Below are 22428 nucleotides of genomic sequence, written 5' to 3' on the forward strand. Positions count from 1 at the left end.
GTTTATTTGATAAAAAATACATTAAAAAAATCTGAAATATTATTACAATTTAAAATAGTTGTTTTCTATGCAAATATCTATTAATATGTAATTTATTTTTGGGATCAAAGCTGAATTTTCAGCATCATCACTCCAGTCTTCAGTGTCACATGATCCTTCAGAAATCATTCTAATATGCTGATTTGCTGCTCAACAAACATTTTTGATTATTAGCAGTGTTGAAAACAGTTGTGCTGCACAATATTTTATTTTTCAGGATTCACAGATGAAACTTTTGAACAGTAGTGTGCTTCTAGTGAACATTAAACAGATGCAAGAAAATATCTTCTCAAACCTGCATCAGTCTAACGTCCAGAAGTCAGGACTGATTTTCCGTATCAGTGTTTTTTATCGATACTTTACTGATGTAACCAGAGGCCTGAAGCTGTTCTGCTCCTGGATTAGATTTAGTCCAGGTTAGAGACTTTTCTCCAGAGCTGATTCATACAGATGGAGACTCTAATGGATCAGGAATGGATCTTTGCTGATGCATTAGCGAATCTTTTAGTACTTTTAGTTCCCCTCTCAAGTAAACTAAAAATAGCTAAAAACTAAAAATAAAACAAGAGCAATATGGTATTGGAACTTCAAACAACAATTGTATCATTATTTTTTAAAAACACATTTTATATAGAAAACCAGTCACTTTGACAAACACCTAACAATCCTAGATGACCTTTGTGACCACCTAACAACCTGCTAAAACCACTCAGAACTAGGGGTATTATAGTTAGCTACAACTAAAACCACACATAACACTTTTACTACCTGAAATAAAAAAAAATAAAAAAATTAATTAAAAAAAAAACTTTATTTCAGCTACATTTCTCATTTTAATTCACCCTAATCTAAACATTTAAAATATAAACAAAATGTATAATATATACAAATATATAGTAAAAAAAAATATATATGCTTTTTTATTTTTTATAATATGCATTTATTGATCAAAACAATGTTTATTTAATATACATTTAATAAAATGTAAACAAATTTTACATATATTTTACATTTTCATTTAAATCGTTTACTTTTTCAGTTTTTATTCTTATCATTACCTCAGTTTTATCCTATTTTTCATTTGATTTATTTATTTATTTTGTTGTTTTTGTTTTTCACCCTCAAAGTATAAAACAAATACTGGTAATAAGAACATAAATAAATATTTTAAAAATCAAATTAATTTAGCTAATCAAATAACTTAAATAACCAATTAATTAAATTAATAAATAAAAACTAAATAGAAATAAACACTAAAAGATATATATATATATATATATATATATATATATATATATATATATATATATATATATATATATATATATGTGTGTATATGTATATATGTGTATATATATATATAAGTATGTATTTAAATATTTTTACTATTTAAAATAACTGTTTTCTATTTGAATATGCTTTAAAATGTAATTTATTCCTGTGATTTCAAAGCTGAATTTTTAACATCAAAAACATTATTATTGTTATTGTTGTTGTTGTTGAAAACAGCTAAATAGATTTTTTTAGGTGTCTTTAATGAATAGAAAGTTCAAAAGAACAGCATTTATCTGAAATAAAATATCTTTTGTAACATTATAAATGTGTTTATCATCACTTTTGATCAATTTAAAGCATCTTTGCTAAATAAAAGTATTCATTTCTATAATTTCTTTCCCCAAAAAGACATAAATCTTTTATTTCAGACAAATGCTGATCTTTGTATCTGTCTATTCATCAAAAAACCCTGAGAAAATGTACTCAGCCGATTTAAATATTGATAATAATAATAATAAATACTTCTTGAGCAGCAAATCAGCATATTAGAATGATTTCTGAAGGATCATGTGACACTGAAGACTGGAGTAATGATGCTGAAAATTCAGCTGCGCATCACAGAAATAAATTACATTTTAAAATATATTTAAAAAGAAAGCAGTTATTTTAAATAGTAAAAATATTTCTAAATTTTACTGTTTTTGCTGTACTTCAGATCAAATAAATGCAGGCTTGATGAGCAGAAGAGACATTAAAAAACATTAAAAAAATGGTAGTGTATATCAATATTTATGACTTTATTGAATTAGCTTTTATTTTATATATTTGTATTTTAATTTAGCTTTAGGTTTTAGTATTTTTTATGTGATTTTCCAAGTTAGATTTTTTTTAACTTCTATTTTAGCTTTACATTTTTATTTTGGTTTAAGCTGTAGTGATTTTAGTACATAAACGTAAAGTGAATACTCATATTTCATTTCAACTTTGTTTTAACTAAAACACTTTTAGTTTTAGTTAACAATAACAACACTGCTCTCTCATCACAGTTAGTTTAAACAACAAACTCACAACTGACACAAAATTATTAAAGCAACTAAAACATGTCGTTTCCCAGCTCTCCTCGTGCATCCATCTCAGATTTTGCTCTAATAACAGCCAATAAAGAGGTGAAATGTTCAGAAGAGACGGGAAGCGGGTCAGGGGGAGGCAGTAAAGTCAAGAGGGCTGTTTTTTGCGCAGGATCTCGTGCCAGTCACACATTACGCGCGCACACATCTCATCTCCTCCCCGTCCTGCCGTGTCGGGCCCGTAATGAGACTCGCGCTGGGGGTCGAGAGCGGCTCGCGTGCGTGTGCCGTGAGCTCCAAGTCAAACAAACCCAGCGAAGTCATTGTTCAGGGGCCTCACGAGCAGCCAAACCTGTGAGTTTACATACGTCCCTCTGACGGATCCATGAAATATGTTATTTAGATTGAACGCCAAATCCATACGAATCATCTGGAGCGCTGCGGTAACTTTAGACTTTGTTAAACTTTACACGAGGACAAACGCTCACGCACAGAAGCACTGACCACGTTTACGTGCTCGTTACCTTTCAATTAAACCGCGTTTGCTTGTTCAGATGATTTTCATGCATCTCAGTCATTCAGAGACTTATATTTTGTTGTTTTTGTTGTTTTCCTGTCTTGTTTGCATTATAAAAAAATTTATAAATGATGAATAAAATCATTAATTGCATATATTTATCATATATTGTACATATTTAACACAGTAAGTATATTTAATAGCGTAAATCATATGAAAATGTAAAGAATTTTCAGGTCAAATTTCGATGTAAAATTATTTCCGCCACTAAATTAAAAAAATACAAGGTAATTGTGACTTTTTAATCTTACAGTTTGATTTTTTCCTTGCAATTATTAGAAGAAAAGACTGAATTTCGAGATTTAAACATTTAAAAAAAAAATCTTCTGTCTTCTAAAAGCATCAGATTGTCTCAATATACTTGCAAAAACTTATTTAATCCAACTGATATAATTCACAATAATCTAGATGTTTAAAATATAAACAAAATGCATAATATATACAAATATATAATAAAAATACGCTTTTTTCCCCATGTATTTATTTGATCATTTAAATATTGTATCTTTATTTACCTCACTTTTGGCTTATTTTTCATTTTATTTATATATTTTGTTGCTGTTGTTTGGTTCCCACCCTCTAAGTATTACAAAATATTGGTAATAAAATTGCAAATAAATATTTAAATATTACATTTAATGGTAAATAAAATATAAAAATAAATACAATAATTTAAATATTAAATATACAAACATAATAAATAAATGTAAAAAAAATCTGTATGGGTTTAAAATTATAATAATTTTGAAAGCTTGACTTTTCTTTTCAGATTCGCGAGTTTATATCTCACAATTGTGAGAAATAAAGTGAAGCTTGTCTCCACCATTAAATAAAAAGACAGTGAATTTACTGTGAAATAAAAAACTGAATTTTTAATTCTCAGAATTTTTTTTCTTCACAACTATATTTGACAATTCTGACATTTCAGCTCAAAAAAAATGTAAATAAAATAAATAAATAAATAATTATATATTTAAATATATATATATATATATATATATATTTTTACAAATTTTCTAAATTCATGATTTTTATTGTTATGTTTTTATGGTGTTAAACTGTTAAAAACGTTAAAAAAGTTATCTGTTTTTGCAAATGAAATACTTTGCATGAAGAAAATGATCTAATTTTTTAATGCACTGAAAACCATTATTAAGAAAATGTGAAAATTATCCAGACAATAATGAGAATTTGGGGAAAATGTGTTTAATTGTCCAGATTAATCTCACTATGTAAAAGAGGCCTGATTTCTTCAAATGAAATAAAAGTGATTATTTTCCTTTGTTTTTGTGCTGTTTTGTGACACTGGTGAGGTTTGCTGTACCTGTTGTGCGGTGAAGACGTTCGCCGCGGGGTCGACGTGTGACGTCGGGACCGGTTGTCCTTCCAGCCATGTGATTTTCAGAGGGTTTCCGGTCAGACCGCTCTCGTTTTTAAACGCCAGGTCCTGATTGAGAGCACAGAGAAGATCGAACACTGTAAAATGTGTTTTTCTAGTAGGTTTCTATAATAAATAACTGAATATGTGTGTTTTCATTCATATGAACAGATACACATGTGCTGAACTCAAACACAAAGCCTGTTCTTTCCAAGAAATTGCTGTGTTTGTCGGATCGGGATATGGGAACTGAGAACCGCACAGTAGAGCAGAACCACATCAGTCCCGTCCTGAACAACAGGCCCGAATCTCAGACAGTCACACGAGTCAGGACAATAACAGAGCTTCTGCTTTCTATTACATACGGCTTCCTGCTCTTTACAAGCATCAGACTGTCACGACACTCTCACAAAAACTCATACTCATCACTTAAATTTTTTTATTTTTTTTGTGTGTGAATGAAAATCAAAAGAAATTATATTTTGCATAAATGAAATTTCACATTTTTGTACTGTAATGAAAATCACCATTGAGAAATATTATACAAAAAAGCAACAAAAAAAAAGAAAAATCTCACAGAAACTCACATTTAATGTGATCAATACAATATAAATGATATATAAGGATATTGTATATACTAAATATATTGAAAATATAAATTGAAAATATAATACAAATAGATTTTACACTTTACTTAAATTTATTCACTTATTTATTTACTTTTTTATGGATGAAAGGTCACATTTTAGCCAAAAATCAAAATAAATTGTATTAAAAATAAAAAAATCTCATAGAAACTCATTTAATGTGATCAATATAATTCACCATAATTAAAAAAATATATATATTTATAATACAAATGAAAAGTGTAATATATATTGTATAAACTAAATATATTAAAAATACAATACAATACAATACAAATAGATTTTACTATTTATTAAAATTTATGCTTTTTTATTATTATTTTTGTTCTTTGTGAATGAATGAATGAGACTCTTATTTATTTATTTATTGTTTTATTGTTTTTTTGTGAATGAAAGGTCATGTGTAATATATATTAAAAAAATTCACACGGAAAGTCATTTAATGTGATCAATATAATTCACCATAATTATACAAATTACAATTATTTATAATATTTATTATTTATGCTTATATTGTCTGAACTAAATATGATAATACAAATAGACTTGACCCTTTGCTTAAATTTATTTATTTATATTTTTGTTTTTGTTTTGTGAATGAATGAGACTGAATGAGACTCTTATTTATTTATTTATTTATTTATTGTTTTTTATATTTTTTTGTGAATGAAAAGTGATGTGTAATGTATATTGAATATACTAAATATGCTAAATATCGTATATAGACTACTCTTTACTTAAATTTATTTATTCATTTATTTATTTATTTATTTATTTATTGTGTATGTGTGAATGAAAGGTCACATTTTAGCTGTAAATCAAATGAAATTATATTTTACATAATGAAAAATATTACATTGTTTGTACTGTAATGAAAATCACGATTGAGAAATATTACACAAAAAAGTAAAAGACACATAACAATAATGAAAAGTCGGGGAAAGGAGAAAAAAAAATCCACAGGAAGTCATTTAATGTGATCAATACAATTCACCATAATTTTAAAATTAAATAAAATAATTTATAATAAAAATGAAATGTGTAACATATATTGCATATACTAAATATAATGAAAATATAATACAAAAAGACTTTAATTTCTACTTTTATTTATTTATTTATATTTTTTGTAAATGAAAGGTCACATTTTAGCCGAAAATCAAAAGAAATCATATTTTGCATTAAGAAAAAAAAAATTCTCATTTTTCTACTGTAATGAAAATCACCATTGAGAAATAATAGACAAAAAATTACAAGACAGATAACAATAATGAAAATTTGGGGGAAATGTGTTTATTTGTCCGGAAAATAATCCTTTTCTTTAAGTTATAATAATAAATGGATTATTCTTCTTTGATTTTGGCCTTTTTTATGACTCCCCAATATGTTTTCATGAGATTCCCTCTAATATATGGATGAAATACTTTGAAAATTATGCATAGTTAAAAAAAAAAACAAAAACATTGTTTTGTTTTCAAACGGTTGTATATTTGGAGATGTCAAATACTTACAGCCGCTTTTGCAGATGCAAACTCAACCACGGCGCTGCCTTTCTTCTTACTGGATATCAGAACGTTCAAGACGTCTCCATACTGCAACGCAAATGGGCAAAAAATGGTTTTGATTTTGTGTGGCCAGAAACGAGAGAAAGAAGAAAATAAAAGCGTGAGAAGGACGGTGACCCTGAAGAATCATATTTAATTTGACTATTTATAGTGCAAACATTTTCCTGCCAACTCTTATATGCTTATAAATGTCCGTCATAAATCAGCAGGACGGCCTCTATTTCTGTTCAGAGCATGAGAAATGTTCATCCACTCCTCCAGCTCATTCTGCTGCTCTCCACAAAAAACAATCAGGAATTCTGGGAGTGAATTTGGAGTCGGTATTTGACCTTTGGCCCTCAGTGAGGAGGACGCCCAGACTAAACACGGATTCAGACGCTTGACTCCGCTCAAACATCATTACAGTGACATTCTGAGAGCGAATACTATGAAAACACGACCATTTCACCTCGAAATCAAAAGAAAACGTGAAGAATCGTACTGCGAGTAAAGAAAATGAAGCCTGTTTCAGGACCATTAGGATTTTTGGTACTGTCATGACAGTAATGCACATTCTCCTCCCAAAGGCGAATGTCTGGATGTTTTACTTTATAATAATAAAGTGTTGTTTTATTTAAATCAGCATGAATTAAAGGCAGTATAACAAATATTACTGTAATGTACGCTTTACAATTTAAATAATATTTAATTTGTCATATAGTCATGAGAATTTGGAAGAAATAAGCTTAACTGTCAAGAAAAAGCAATCAATTTTAAGGAAAAAAGTATTTTTTATTTTAATATGACAAAATGCAACCATGAATATTTAAAAATATTTAAAAAACAACTTAAAATAAAATTTAAATAAAAATATAAACAAATAAAATGAAAAAAAAAATCTAATAATTTCTTTTCATGACAGTTTATTTAGTATTTATTACAATTTCATACAGGTTTTTTTACAGTTCACTTCATGCAATAAGTCCTAAAAATGTTTAAAGATACAATATTTAGAGAAAAAAAATTCTATTTGTTATTTTGATTTTGTAGCTAAATACGACCACCAAAAAAACCTAGAAGAAATTATGTTTTATGTAAAATAAAGTCTATTTATTTTTAGGACATTTTTAGGATTTATTGCATTGCATTTTTATGACATTTAACCTCATGCAATGAATGTTATTTTACAGAAATGATAAGAAATTTATTGTTTCTGTATTTTAATTTTGTGATCAAATATAAGATTTAATCACAAATTTAACCCCAAAATCAGAAATTATTTTACAGAAATTACGTTTTCTGTAAAATAAAGTCTATTTTTAGTATTTGTTACATTTTCACATTTGTTGTTGTTTTGTTTTTTGTTTTTTGTTTTTTTTACAGTTTTACAGCTCATGCAATAAGTCCTAAAAGAAATTTCCAACCAAATTTCCGACAAAAAAAAAAAAAAGAAATTAAGTTTTACGTTAAATTATTAAAAATTCTATTTTAGGACCTTTTTTTAAAGATATATTGCATGGCATTTTTACAGCATTTAAGCTCATGAGGTGAATTGTAAAACAGACATTATTTTACAGAAATCATAATACATTTCTTATTTCTGTCTTTTGATTTTGTGATCAAACAAATTTAACTACAAAAAAAAAAAAAAAAAAAAAAAAAATCAGTTTTCTCATTTTGATTTTGTAGCTAATTATGCCAACAAAAAAAAAAGAGAGAAGAAATGATTTTAGGACCTTTTTAGGATTTTATGACATTTAAGCTCACGCATGTTATAAAATACGTAATTTTACAGAAATCATCCTAAACTTCTTATTTCTGTCTTTTGATTTTGTGACCAAATATAAGATTTAACCACAAATTTGATAACAAAAATAAAATAATAATAAAAAAAAAAAAAAAGTTATGTTTTGTTATGTTTTCTGTAAAATAGTCTATTTTCAGTATTTATTACAATTTAATATTTTTAATTTGTAAAGCTCATGCACTAAGTCCTAAAAAATGTTTTTAAAAAATATTTAAGAGAAAATTAAAAAACAATTTTCCATTTCCTTATTATGATTTTGTAGCTAAATATGACAAAAATGTCAAAGTTTTTGACAGTTTAGCTCATGCAATAAGTCCTAAAAAATATTAAAAATAGAATAGTTTAGAGAATAAAAAATAATCAATTTTAATTTTTAAATTTTAAATTTTAAATAATCAGCTCATGCAAACTGTAAAATAGACGTTATTTTACAGAAATAATAATACATTTCTTATGTCTTTTGATTTTGTGATCAAATATAAGATTTAGCCACAAATTTAACCACAAAAAAAAAAAAAACAAAAAAAAACAAGAAATTATGTTTTCTGTGAAATAAAATCTACCTTTAGTATTTATTACATTTTCACATTTTTTGACAGTTTAGCTCATGCAATAAATATTAAAAACAGAATATTTTACAGAATATTTCCTTATTTTGATTTTGTAGCTAAATATTACCAAAAAAAAAACATACATAAAATAGTCTATTTTAGGACCTTTTTAGGAGGTATTGCATTACATCATGATATTTAAGCTCATGCAATTATTTGTAAAACAGATGTCTTTTGATTTTGTGACCGAATATAAGATTTAACCACAAAAATCAAAAGATAAAAAAGAAGTTAAGTTTTCTGTAAAATAGCGGTTTTAATTTGAACATTTATTGGCAGTTAAGCACATGCAAAAAAAAAAAAAAAAAAAATCAAAATCAAAAAAATTCAATCAAAAACTATTTCAGAGAAAAAAAAAAACTATTTTCAATTAGCTTCGTTTCATGTCAATTTTTAGGATGTATTGCATTGCATTGCATTTTTATGACATAAATATAGACTTTATTTTGCACAAAACATAATTTCTTATTTCTTTTTTTTGCTTTTATGTTCGAACATGACCCAGGTATATTCCTCACAGCCTTCCAGAAATTCTCCCTCCACGTTCCAGTATTTTTATGAAAAATAGATGTTTCTGAGAATCTGCCGCCTCTGAAAATCAGTTTTACGGCTGCCTGGGAAAAGCAGAATGCATCTGACATTAAGAAATGGGGAAAAGCTGCCAACAGTGACAAAGCAGAGCATCCCACTGGAAGCCTATTTCATACATCCAGACATTTCCAGAGGTCTCCAAGGGCTCGACCCGCGCTGGCGAGAGGCCGTTCGGCGCGAACGCTCTCCAAAACACACAGCCTTTCGCCATCCGCCCTCGCGTAAGGTCATTTCATAAGCGTTCTGGCGGGTTCGCGAGCTGTTTACGCTGATGCCGGAGTCTGGGTGTAGAGATCACGTCATTAGCGGCGGTTCGCGTGCTGCCGGTTGCATGTGAAGAGCAGATTTCCTGCGAGTCCCCGGACGGCACTAAACGCGTCCGTAACGGTGGCATGTGCGCTGCGTTGCCTTCGGCGTTTTGCGCTGCTACAAAACTTAATGGAGCTCACACACGAGGGGAAATAAAAGCGTTTAATGGCTGATGTCATGCAGACCTGAAACCCGCGGCGCTGGACGGCGCAACCTGCTCATTAACTACAGAAAACTGCTAATTCACACACAAGGTCACTTTCTCATACGCTTTCAATCCACCCGCAGGCCTCCGATAGCAGCCGATCAGATTAAACTAATGAACACCAATTAGCTGAAGAATAATTAAACAAATCTACTTAAAACTACAGACCCTCACCTTTTGGAAGAGGTTTTGAAGGCATTCGTGAGAATAGCCGGCGTTGCTGGCGTCGTCTTTTTTGCACTTCCACTTCAGCTGAGGACAGAAAAGAAACAGAAAAACAGCATCAATGCAACAGAAATTACCACAAAAAAAAATCTAGTCTCCTGTGATTATCTTTATGAAAATTGTGAAATCTCATCACTGTAATGCGGCAAAACAAACATATTTAAATATGCTAATACATAAATAAATTATGTCCTATATATATATATATAGAGGACGGAAAAGAGATATGATTTTATTTAACATTTTTATTTAAGATTTTTTAATATTAAGATGCATATTTATTTTATTTGTTTTTATTTTTAGTTTGGGTGATAAATATGTATGTTAATGCATGACTACATATTAAATAATGCATGTAATATACTATAAAATAATATAAAGTAATATAATATTATTCACATTAAAATACATATTTATTTTTCCTTTTATTTTAATTATTTGTTCTTATTTCTTATATAGAATATAATATTACATTATATTACATTATTTACATTAATATACACATTTCTATTATTTGTTTTCATTTTTAGTTTAGGTGATAAATATGTATATTAATGTAGGCCAACACACTGTATATAATATAAAATAATAATAATAATAATAATAATAATAATAATAATAATAATAATAATAATTAATACAATATAATATTATTCACATTAAAATACATGTTTATTTATTTTTCCTTTTAATTTAATTGCTTGTTCTTATTTCTTGCTTGGAAAACAAATATTAATTTTAATGTAAATAATAAACAACATAAAATATAATATTACATGTAAATAAATAAATATTATATACATATTTTATTTGTTTTTATTTTTAGTTTGGCTGATAAATATGTATATTAATGTAGGCTGACAGTAATGTATATAATATAATATAAAATAATATAATAATAATAATAATTTATAAAATACAATATTATTTACATTAAAATACATGATTTTTTTTTTCCTTTTATTTTGATTATTTGTTCTTATTTCTTGCTTGGGAGACAAATATTAATATTAATGTAAATAATAAATCACATAAAATATAATATTACATATATTTATTTATTTACATTAATATACATATTTTATTTGTTTTTATTTTTAGTTTGACTAATAAATATGTATATAAATGTAGGTCGACATAATAACGTATATTACGTAACATAAATTATTATAATAATAAATAATGTAATATTCACACTAAAATACGTTTATTTATTTTTCCTTTTAATTTAATTATTTGTTCTTATTTCTTTTATTGTTTGGTAATCAATATTAATGTAAATAATAAATGACATAATATTACATTATATTATATTAATAATTTGTTTACATTAATATATCAACATTTTTTCCCTTTTATTTTATTTACTGTAATTGTCTTTTTTGTTTAGGGTAATAAATATTAATATTAATGTAAATAATAAATAATGTATATAATATAATGTAATATAATTTAATTAAAAAAAAAATATATATATATATATAAAATATTATAAAATTAATATTATAAGTTTGGGTAAAAAAAAAATTATATAAATGTAAAAAAACAAATAATACATATAATCTAATATTACAAATATTTACATTATATTATATACATTATTATACAGTTTTTTTATATTATTATATTATATTACATTATATTATATTAGTTTTCCCTTTTATTTTGGGTCATATTCTTTAAAAAAAAGTGTTTTCTTATGCCTCATATAGAGTATTAATTTTATTTCTCAGGTGCTGCATTAAACCAAGTGCTCCTCCAAACTCACACTGTTTTAATTACAGACGACCTGCCCAATAATCAACTGTAACACAATATTTATCAGCTCACTAATAAAGAAGGCGAACACGAGCACGGTCTGAGGACTCGGTTTTAATTAATGAAGCGGTCCAGTTCAAGAGCAAAACTCATTCGTTTTAAAGCCTGCGCTCGTTTAATCAGACTCCTCTGAGAAAGTCAAGACGAATGAGTTTTAAAGAAAAATATACGTGCACGGGTCCATCTGAAACACTAATCGTCCCGGTCTGATCTATCAGAGACTGCTGGGAAAACTATTTAGGACCGAGTTCATGCCAAATCTCACGTAACGTAACCGTACATCAGCTCCAGTTTCGTCTAATTCAGGGTTCGGGTTTATTTTTGCTGAACGAGCTCACAAACATGACGTTAATTCACCGGAGGCTGGGACGTTGGGATCAGCCGGGAACACAATAATGAGATTAAATACATAAACACATTAGCTAACGTCCGCTAATGAAGAAAACTGAGAGCTTTCCAAAGGAAATACAGTCCTGTTGGTTTTCCATAGTTATGAGTCTCCAGACGAATCGATGACACTAAAGGACAGGAACACGTCATTAATGACAATTAAATTACGGGTCAGAGAGTTCTCAGGTCTGAAGACGACTGACGTCCATTAGAAAGCTGCATATACATGTGAAATATGTTAGTATCATAAATTTTTAAGGAGAGTCCACTGCATCTGATTCCTGCTTTCAGGAACATTAATCAAATCACCGAAAGACACGATGTGATAAAACAGGGTTTGCAAACCCCTGGTGGTTCGTGAGTGAACTGCAAGATGATGAGACAATTAATTCAATCATAAAAGTAAAAATAAAAACGAAAAAAAATATTTAAAACATTTTGATTTAAAAGAAAGATTTAAATAATTAAAATCAAATAAATCCATTTAAAATACATGTAGTTCAGTAAAACTAAAAAACATTTAAAAACGTCTAAAAAGTTTAAAAAGTCTAAATCAAACACTTAATAAAAAAATATTTAAAAAATATATATGGCTAATATTTTATATTAAAAAAATGATCAAATGATCTAAATCAAAGTAAAACACTTAAAAGCTATGAAATACAAGCACAAGGACTCTAAAAAATATTTTACATATACATAGTTATTAATTTCTTCAATCATATAATTTAATATTTAATATTTATATACATATACATATATATATATATATATATATATATATATATATATATATATACACATATATATATATATATATATATATATATATTAGGGGTGGAGCCGAACCCGAATACGGTATTCGGAAAGGCACAAATAGCGTGTTTTTTACAAATACTTATTTCGAACAAATACTTAAAAAAATATTTGTATTCGGGAACAAGAAAAACTTTATATCAAAAAGCTGCGTTTCCTCATGAGACCGCAGTGCATGCCCGCATGAGCGAGTGAGTGAGTGACATTCAGGAGTCGGAGGGGTTGGGGGCAGGGCATATGCTCCCAAAATTTAATCTGCGCGACCTCAAAATATATTTGGAAGCATTTGTGCGAGTGCGAGAAATCGTTGCGGTGCGACTTGTTTTTATTTCTTTACAAAACTTTCGCTAGCCGAACTACTGCCCAGACCGATGTGAGCTGATACAGTGACAGTTTCGCCGTTTTCTCCAACATTACATAACTAATGAAACTCGATCTGTACATTCTTAACAGATTTTAGATATTAGTCGTCAATCACTCCGTGTCACTGACACTGCTCCGCTGAAACTCGGAACCGGCCGTTTTTTTCTCTCTCTCTTAACCAACCTCTGTTCCGGATTTGCACAAACTACATTGCAATTAGGGGTGTGTGATATGACGATTTTTGATTGTGGACAATTAAAATGTCTCCACAATCTGCTTTTGAAGAAATATACTATATTTTTGTGCTACAGCGCACATTCTGGCATACACTCACATCAAATGATAACTCCACTCACGCAGGGGCGTAATTTCCACTGGGGACACACTTTTCAAAATCCCGTTTGTGTCCCACCACTTTTGAATAGTTTTGTTAAATTAATGTCTTGTATTGTGGAATGCACGCTCAGCACCGCAGAGAGTTTCGCGCCATCGTTAAAACGAAACCGAAAGTAAAACGCGCGCGCGCATTCAAAAGCAATTTTAATAGCCCACGTTTAGAGAGCGACTCCCCAGTTCACCTTAGCATAGCTTCCCGTCACCCATTAACTTAGTTGAAACTCCTCACATGGATTTGGGCAACCAAATAGAAAAGAGTGTGGCTGCTGCTGAGATCTCTTGGTCCTCCACCAGCCAAAAAAAAGTGTGTAGAAGTGTAACGCAAAAAAAAAAAAAATGGATTTTTACGCCTATTTTGAATTTTACTCGAATGCAAATACAAATACTTTCCCCCCTCAACAAATACAAATACAGATACAAATACCGGCTGCTTTGCACACCCCTAATATATATGTGTGTGTGTGTGTGTGTGCGTGTATGTATGTATATTTTATGAATACATATATATTTATAATTTTGAATAAAACTAAAATATTTTTTAAAAAGTCAAAAATGTTATTTACTTTAATATTTTATGAATAAATATACATTTAAAATTTTGGATAAAACTTAAATAATAATAATTAAAATAATAAAAAGTATATATATATATATATATATATACACACATACACATATACATATACATATATACATACATACATACACACACACACACACACACACACACACACATATATATTACTTTTTTGATTAAAACTAACACAAATTACAAATAATAAAAAAGTGAAATATATATATATATATATATATATATATATATATATATATGTATGTATATTTTATGAATATATATTTATAATTTTGAATAAAACTAAAATATTTTTTAAAGTAAATAAAAAATAATCAATTATATATATATATATGAAATATTGAAAAGTTATATATATATTTTTTTTTTTTTTTTTTTTTTTTTTTTTAACTTTTTGACTTTTTTAAAAATATTTTAGTTTTATTCAAAATTATATATATATATGTATTCATAAAAAAAAAAATATATATATATATATATATATATATACACACACACACACACACACACACACACACATACACCTATATGTATTTTTCATTATTCATTTATTTTTCTTTTTTGCTCTTCACTTTTATGCACGTAGATATAATTGTATTCACTTCTATGCATGCATTTATTTATTCATTCCTTTTTGTATTATTTTGCCATTTACTTTTATGCACGTACCTTTAATTTAGGCGTCACGTTGCTGTTACCCTGATGTACTGTTGAAGAGTCTGTGAGGGACAAATGAGGATGTAGAAAGAAAACAGAGGAAATATGAGTTCAATATCAGCTCAGGAATCACAACCCGTCCTGCTCTTATTATTCAGTCAGACACAAACATTTACATTCACAGCTCCTGTCTTTCAAATTCTAGAATAGACAAATAGACAAATAAAAATATACTAATAAAACAAAATGGCAAAAATAAAGCAAAGCACATGCAAAGTATGCAATATCAACTTAAGAACAAAAAGAGAAAGAGAAATAAAGCACATCACATTTATAATGGAGCATTATTCTGCCAGTAACATATGTGATACCAATTTAAAACATATATATATTAAATATAATTGTGCACATTAAAAACAGCACATCAAAATTATTGCTAGGGACAATTCACTGATAATAGTAAAACCACGGTTGGTTTTCTTAAGGGGTTTGAATGTGTATACTTTAATTTTTTCTTTGTTTTATTTTATAACTGCACTGTCTAAATGGTTTGATGTGAACCCACTCTGAAGTCATGATTTGAATCAAATGATTCCAAAGTTCCGATCTGAATAAAACGATTCGCGAACCTTTGTTTCAGATAAGAACTTGGAGCGCGGATCGCAAATCATGAAATTCACGAAATGATTCCTGAACCCGAACCCGCTGTGATCAAATGATTCGCGATGCGCGATTTGAAGTCCCGAACAAAATGAAATGATTCGCGATCTGAAGTCCAGATGAATCAAATGAATCGCGATACGTGATGTTCCAATCTAAATCAGATGATTCGCGATACGCGATTTGAAGTCCCAAACAAAATGAAATGATTCGCGATCTGAAGTCCAGATGAATCAAATGACTTGCGATACGCGATTTGAAGTCTCGAATGAAATGAAATGATTCGCGATTTGAAGTCCCGATGCATCAAATGATTTGTGATTTGAAGTTCCGAACTGAAATGAAATGATTCGCGATCTGAAGTCCAGATGAATCAAATGAATCGCGATACGCAATGTTCCAATCTAAATCAAATGATTCGCGATACGCAATTTGAAGTCCCGAAAAAAAAATTAAATGATTCATGATTTGAAGTCCCGAACAAAATGAAATGATTCGCGATCTGAAGTCCAGATGAATCAAATGACTCGCGATACGCGATTTGAAGTCTCGAACGAAATGAAATGATTCACGATCTGAAGTCCCGATGAATTAAATGATTCCCGATATGGGATGTTCCAATCTAAATCAAATGATTCGCAATACGCGATGTGAAGTCCTGAACTAAGAAATGATTCGCGATCTGAAATCACGATGATTCAAATGATTCGCGATACGCGATCTGAAGTTCCGAATTGAAATAAAATGATTCGCGATCTGAAGTCCCGATGAATCAGATGATTTGCGATTTGAAGTCCCGAACTGTAATGAAATGATTCGCGATCTGAAGTCCCGATGAATCAAATGATTCGCGATACGTGATTTGAAGTCCCGAACGAAATGAAATGATTCGCGATCTGAAGTCCCGATGAATCAAATGATTTGCGATTTGAAGTCCCGAACTGTATCTCTGAAGTCCCAAATGATTTGCGATTTGAAGTGAATCAAATGATTTGCGATCTGAAGTCCCGAACTGTTTGCGAATGAAATGATTCGCGATCTGAAGTCCCGATGAATCAAATGATTTGCGATTTGAAGTCCCGAACTGTAATGAAATGATTCGCGATCTGAAGTCCCGATGAATCAAATGATTTGCGATTTGAAGTCCCGAACTGTAATGAAATGATTCACAATCTGAAGTCCCGATGAATCAAATGATTTGCGATTTGAAGTCCCGAACTGTAATGAAATGATTCACGATCTGAAGTCCCAAAGAATCAAATGATTCGCGATTCGCGATCCGCGACCCGATTGGAGCGTTCCAAAACAGTGAATCATTTTGCGACGTAATGGTTTAAATGACTCGGAGTTTTGAAAAGCTCAGTTTCACCCACGTGCTTTTTAACATGATAACAAGTGATGCCGAAATTCGATGTCTCTTATAATTTGAACTGGATTTTGCTAGTGAATCGCTTGAACTGAATGATCGAAGTCACGAGTTTGAATCAATCGGAGCAGTTCCAGCTTAAATGACTCACTTAATTGATTCGGTTTGTCTTTTCCTCAGTTTTTCGCGTCTTCAGTCATGTTTACACGACACTGTCAGCACTACTACTGGCTTAGCTCGCTAGAGATGTTGTGAGTCGGCACAATAAACTTGCAATAGTGAGCAGCTCCGTGTTGCGTGTCATTAAATCTGTATTTACAGTAATAAGCACAATATTATCTGCATTGGTCTCAAGTCTGAGTTATAAAGCAAAGGCAGCAGCTGTTTCTGATGCTGTGAGCGGTGCGCGTTCCAGAAATCAACCAACAATCACAATAAAACAAACTACTGGGCAAATTAAAGGATTAAAAGCACATAAATGTGATTCTTGGACTAATGAGAAAACGATAAATAAAAAAGATTGTGTAACTCCAGTTTGACTTTCCAGATTTGTAATTTCGGCCTTAAAGGGACAGTGCACCCAAAAATGATCAATGATCATTCTGTGATTATTAACTAACTCTCTTGCCATTCCTAACCTGTATGACATGCTGACGTTTTGAAAAACAGTCCATACAATGGGAGTCAATGGGCTGTAATGTTGTTTGGTTTCCAACATTGTTCAAAATATTTTCCTGTGTCCCACATAAGAAAAAAATCATACAGGTATGAATTAGGGCTACATAATTTGGTGAAAAAAAAAAAAAAAAAAAAAAAAATTTTTCTGATAGAAATTGTGATTGCAAATTAAACAAAAAGCTCATAAAAAAGCTTATAATATATAAATATGACTATGAAATAATATAACATAATATAATAAATAATTAAAACTAAATAATTAAATTTAAATTTAATTTAAAAACAAAATGAGAAATGTCAGTGTAATATTTCACTGTAAAATTATAAACTGAATATTTAAAAATGTATATAATAATAATAATAATGATCATTTTAATCTAAAGTACAGCTATAGAATTATAATAATAATAATAATGGCTGTCTTAATTTTTTAATTTTCAAACATTAAACCATTGCACTAAACCATATTGTAGTTTGGGTTTTATTTCGATTAACTGTGTAGCTAGTTTAAAACAACATAAGGGTGAGCAAATGATGAAAGCATGTTTATTTTTAGGTGAACTATCCCTTTAAAGGTCTGTGAGTGTTTAGTCATCTAATAGCAAATTTATTTAATTCGTTTGATTTATTAGCAAAATTACACGGATGCATGTCCTCATTTAGAAAGGTAAATGTTAAATGTATATAAATGTTAAATTTGACATTTTTATATTTTAATGCACTTGTATTTAATATATCAGACATATAATCATGCATTTTCTAGGAATCAAACCCATGACCCTGGCATTGCTAACAGATGAATGCATAAACCATGCATAAGGTAAAAAAGAAAAATATATATATGCTTTCAATGGAATGTAAGTGTCTTTGATGCATCTTGCAAATGCATAAATGTAAATATGTGTGAGTGTGTTTAAGCACCTGTGTGTGTGTTGCCTGTGTTTATGTCTGTCTCTCTCTGGATCTGCTCTCGTATGAGTCTCTGTTGTTCCTGTAGTTCTCGTGATCCCTCCTCCCTCAGACGGGCGATCTACAACACAGAAACACGCAACCCCACATGCATTCCTAGAATTATTATATGCATAAGCAAAACAATACTCAGAGCCATTAGAATCTCCTAGAGCGATGCGGCCGGCCTGACCCGCAGTAACCCGACTGACTCAACACGTCAAACACTGACACCTATTGGCTGTTCACTAATCAAACGAGGCATTAATGCAGCACTGATGCTTACAGGCAGATTTAGGACAGAAGAGAGAGGAGTTACAGTCTGAACGTGACTGTAGATAAATCGAAATGTATTTTTCTTAAAGAAACAGTTCATCCAAAAATGAAAATTTGCTTTTACTTGTTTGTTTCTTCATCAGATTTGTAGAAATGTGTCATTCCATCACTTGCTCACCAATGGATCCTCTGCAGTAAATGGGTGCCGTCAGAATGATAGTCCCAACGGCTGATAAAAACATCACATTAATCCACAAGTAATCCACAACACTTCTTTAGAGCTGTTTCGGCTTGTAAACAGCGCTTTGATCCATGCAGATTTCTCTCCTGATTCAGACCAGACCACTTTTTCACTGTGTTATTATGGATTACGGATGTCTTAATGATGGATTTGTTTCAGCTTTTGTCTTCTCAAGATGTTAACTGATGGACTGGAGTGGTTTGGATTATTTGTGAATTATTGTGATGTTTTTAATCAGATGTTTGGACTCTCATTCTGACAGCACCCATTCACTGCAGTGGATCCATTAGTGATGAAATGGCACGTTTCTCCAAATATGGCGAAGAAACAAACTCATTTACATCTTGGATGGCCTGAAGGCGAGTACACTCAAATCTGCAGTGAATGGGTGCCGTCAGAATGAGAGTCCCAACAGCTGATAAAAACATCACATTAATCCACAAGTAATCCACACCACTTCTTTAGAGCTGTTTTGGACTGTAAACAGTGCTTGATCCATGCAGATTTCTCTCCTGATTCAGACCAGACCACTTTTTCACTGTGTTATTATGGATTACGGATGTCTTAATGATGGATTTGTTTCAGCTTTTGTCTTCTCAAGATGTTAACTGATGGACTGGAGTGGTTTGGATTATTTGTGAATTATTGTGATGTTTTTAATCAGCTGTTTGGACTCTCATTCTGACGGCACCCATTCACTGCAGTGGATTCCATTAGTGATGAAATGGCACGTTTCTCCAAATCTGGCGAAGAAACAAACTCATTTACATCTTGGATGGCCTGAAGGCGAGTCCACTCAAATCTGCAGTGAATGGGTGCCGTCAGAATGATAGTCCCAACGGCTGATAAAAACATCACATTAATCCACAAGTAATCCACACCACTTCTTTAGAGCTGTTTCGGCTTGTAAACAGCGCTTTGATCCGTGCAGATTTCTCTCCTGATTCAGACCAGACCACTTTTTCACTGGAGGAAGTGTTATTATGGATTATGGACGTCTTAATGATGGATTTGTTTCAGCTTTTGTCTTTTCAAGATGTTAACTGATGGACTGGAGTGGTGTGGATTGCTTGTGGATTATTGTGATGTTTTTATCAGCTGTTTGGACTCTCATTCTGACGGCACCCATTCACTGCAGTGGATCCATTAGTGATGAAATGACACAATTCTCCAAATCTGATGAAGAAACAAACTCATTTACATCTTGGATGGCCTGAAGGTGAGTACACTCAAATCACAAGCACTTAATGGAGTTGAAACAGATCAAATGAAGTTTTTACCTCCTCTTCTAACGTTCGGGTGATTTTAACCTCTTCTGCTTTCACATTCTCCGCTCGTCGCTCACGCGCCTCCAAATCTAAAGAACAGGCATAATGTCATACGCATTACACAATGCAATTATTTGCAAGATCGTTTCTGCCAAAGAATAAAAAATAAAAGGTAATTGTGACAGTTTATCTCACAATTCAGATTTTTTTCCTTGCAAGTCTTTCGCAAAATTATCAATGTTGGAAACAGTTGTGCTGCCAAATATTTTTTTGGAACCTGTGATTGTTTTTTTCAGGATTCTCTGAGAAATAACAAGTTGAAAAGAGCAGCATTTATTCAAAATATAAATATTTTCTAACAATGTAAATCTATGCTAGCACTTTTTATTAATTTAACACATCCTTGGTAAAAAAAAAAAAAAAAAAAAAAAAGGTTAATTTCTTTCCAAAAAATAAAGAATAAACATTTACAGACTTAAAACTTTTAAACAGTAGTGTATATTGTTAGAAAAAAATTTCAAGTTTCCAAAAAAATATTAAGCAGCACAACGGTTTCCAATATTGATCATTCTAATAATAAATCAGTATATTAGAATGATTTCTGAAGGATCATGTGACACTTAAGACTGGAGTAACAGCTGATAAAAATTCAGCTCTGCATCACAGGAATAAATTATATTTTAAAGTATATCAAAATAAAAACCATTATTTTATATTGTAATAACATTTTGCAATATTACAGTTTTTTTCTGTATTTTTGATCAAATAAATGCAGCTTTGAAGCTAAAGACTTCTTTAACAAACATTACAAGTCTTACTGATCCCAAACGTTTGAGTGGCAGTGTATATCTCACAATTCTGAGAAAAAAAGTCTGAATTGTGAGATATAAAATTGCAGTTATGTTTTTTTATTTTTTATTAAGTGATGGAAACTGGGAAAAAAAGAAACTCAAAACTGCAAGGAATGAGATCTGACTTTTTTCTTATAATTGCGAATACAAATTGTGAAATAAAAATTGCACAAATCCCATTATTTTTTAATTTAGTGGCAAAAATGTGCTTCCATACAGTTGATTTATTCCTATAATAACAGAGCAGATCTAAGTGTAGATGAGGAAGAGTAGCTTACCGAGTTTAATTTTCTTCCTCTTGTCGTCTAGCTTTCTGTTTCTCTCCTCGGCTTGTTTTTTAGCAGCACGGACCTTGTCGTAAGCAGCCTGAAACAATGAACAACAAAACGAATTTACAAATGATTAAATGAACATCCTGATGAAGACAAAAGTATTTTTATAATGTATATTAAAATGTATATTTATTTATTAATTTATTTTATTATATGAAATTATAACCGTCATGGGCCTTTTTAATAAACACATTTTTATAGCTCTAAAAAAAAACTTATTACTATTTTTTAAAATTACTTATTTACTAAATAATGAATAAAATAATGAATCAAAATATGCATACATTTTTAATAATCTATTTATGTAAAACTAATATGTTGCAACAGATTTTTTTTCTTGAAAATTAATCAAATTATAACCGTCATGAGAATTTTGTAATAAATATACTCTTTTATAGATCTAAAAAAATTTATTTATTTTTTAAAATTCCTTATTCACTAAATCACAAACTATAATTGCAAGTCCAAACATTTTACCCCACAATAAATAAGTAAAACACA

General features: G+C 29.8%; 1 protein-coding gene across 1 annotated transcript in view; it reads right to left on the reverse strand.

Moving 5' to 3' along the window:
* Positions 1 to 22428, reverse strand: part of dnajc17 (DnaJ (Hsp40) homolog, subfamily C, member 17) — a 78893-nt gene that overhangs the window by 42452 nt on the left and 14013 nt on the right. The window contains exons 4-10 of the mRNA XM_051133682.1: positions 21874 to 21961; positions 20757 to 20833; positions 18933 to 19041; positions 15320 to 15369; positions 10225 to 10302; positions 6495 to 6575; positions 4283 to 4405 (exon numbers count right to left, since the gene is read on the reverse strand). Coding sequence (XP_050989639.1) covers positions 4283 to 4405; positions 6495 to 6575; positions 10225 to 10302; positions 15320 to 15369; positions 18933 to 19041; positions 20757 to 20833; positions 21874 to 21961 — 606 coding nt within the window. The remainder of the gene's footprint in view (positions 1 to 4282; positions 4406 to 6494; positions 6576 to 10224; positions 10303 to 15319; positions 15370 to 18932; positions 19042 to 20756; positions 20834 to 21873; positions 21962 to 22428) is intronic.

This window comes from Labeo rohita, chromosome 17 (assembly GCF_022985175.1).
Source record: "Labeo rohita strain BAU-BD-2019 chromosome 17, IGBB_LRoh.1.0, whole genome shotgun sequence".
In the NCBI taxonomy this organism is placed as follows: domain Eukaryota; kingdom Metazoa; phylum Chordata; class Actinopteri; order Cypriniformes; family Cyprinidae; genus Labeo; species Labeo rohita.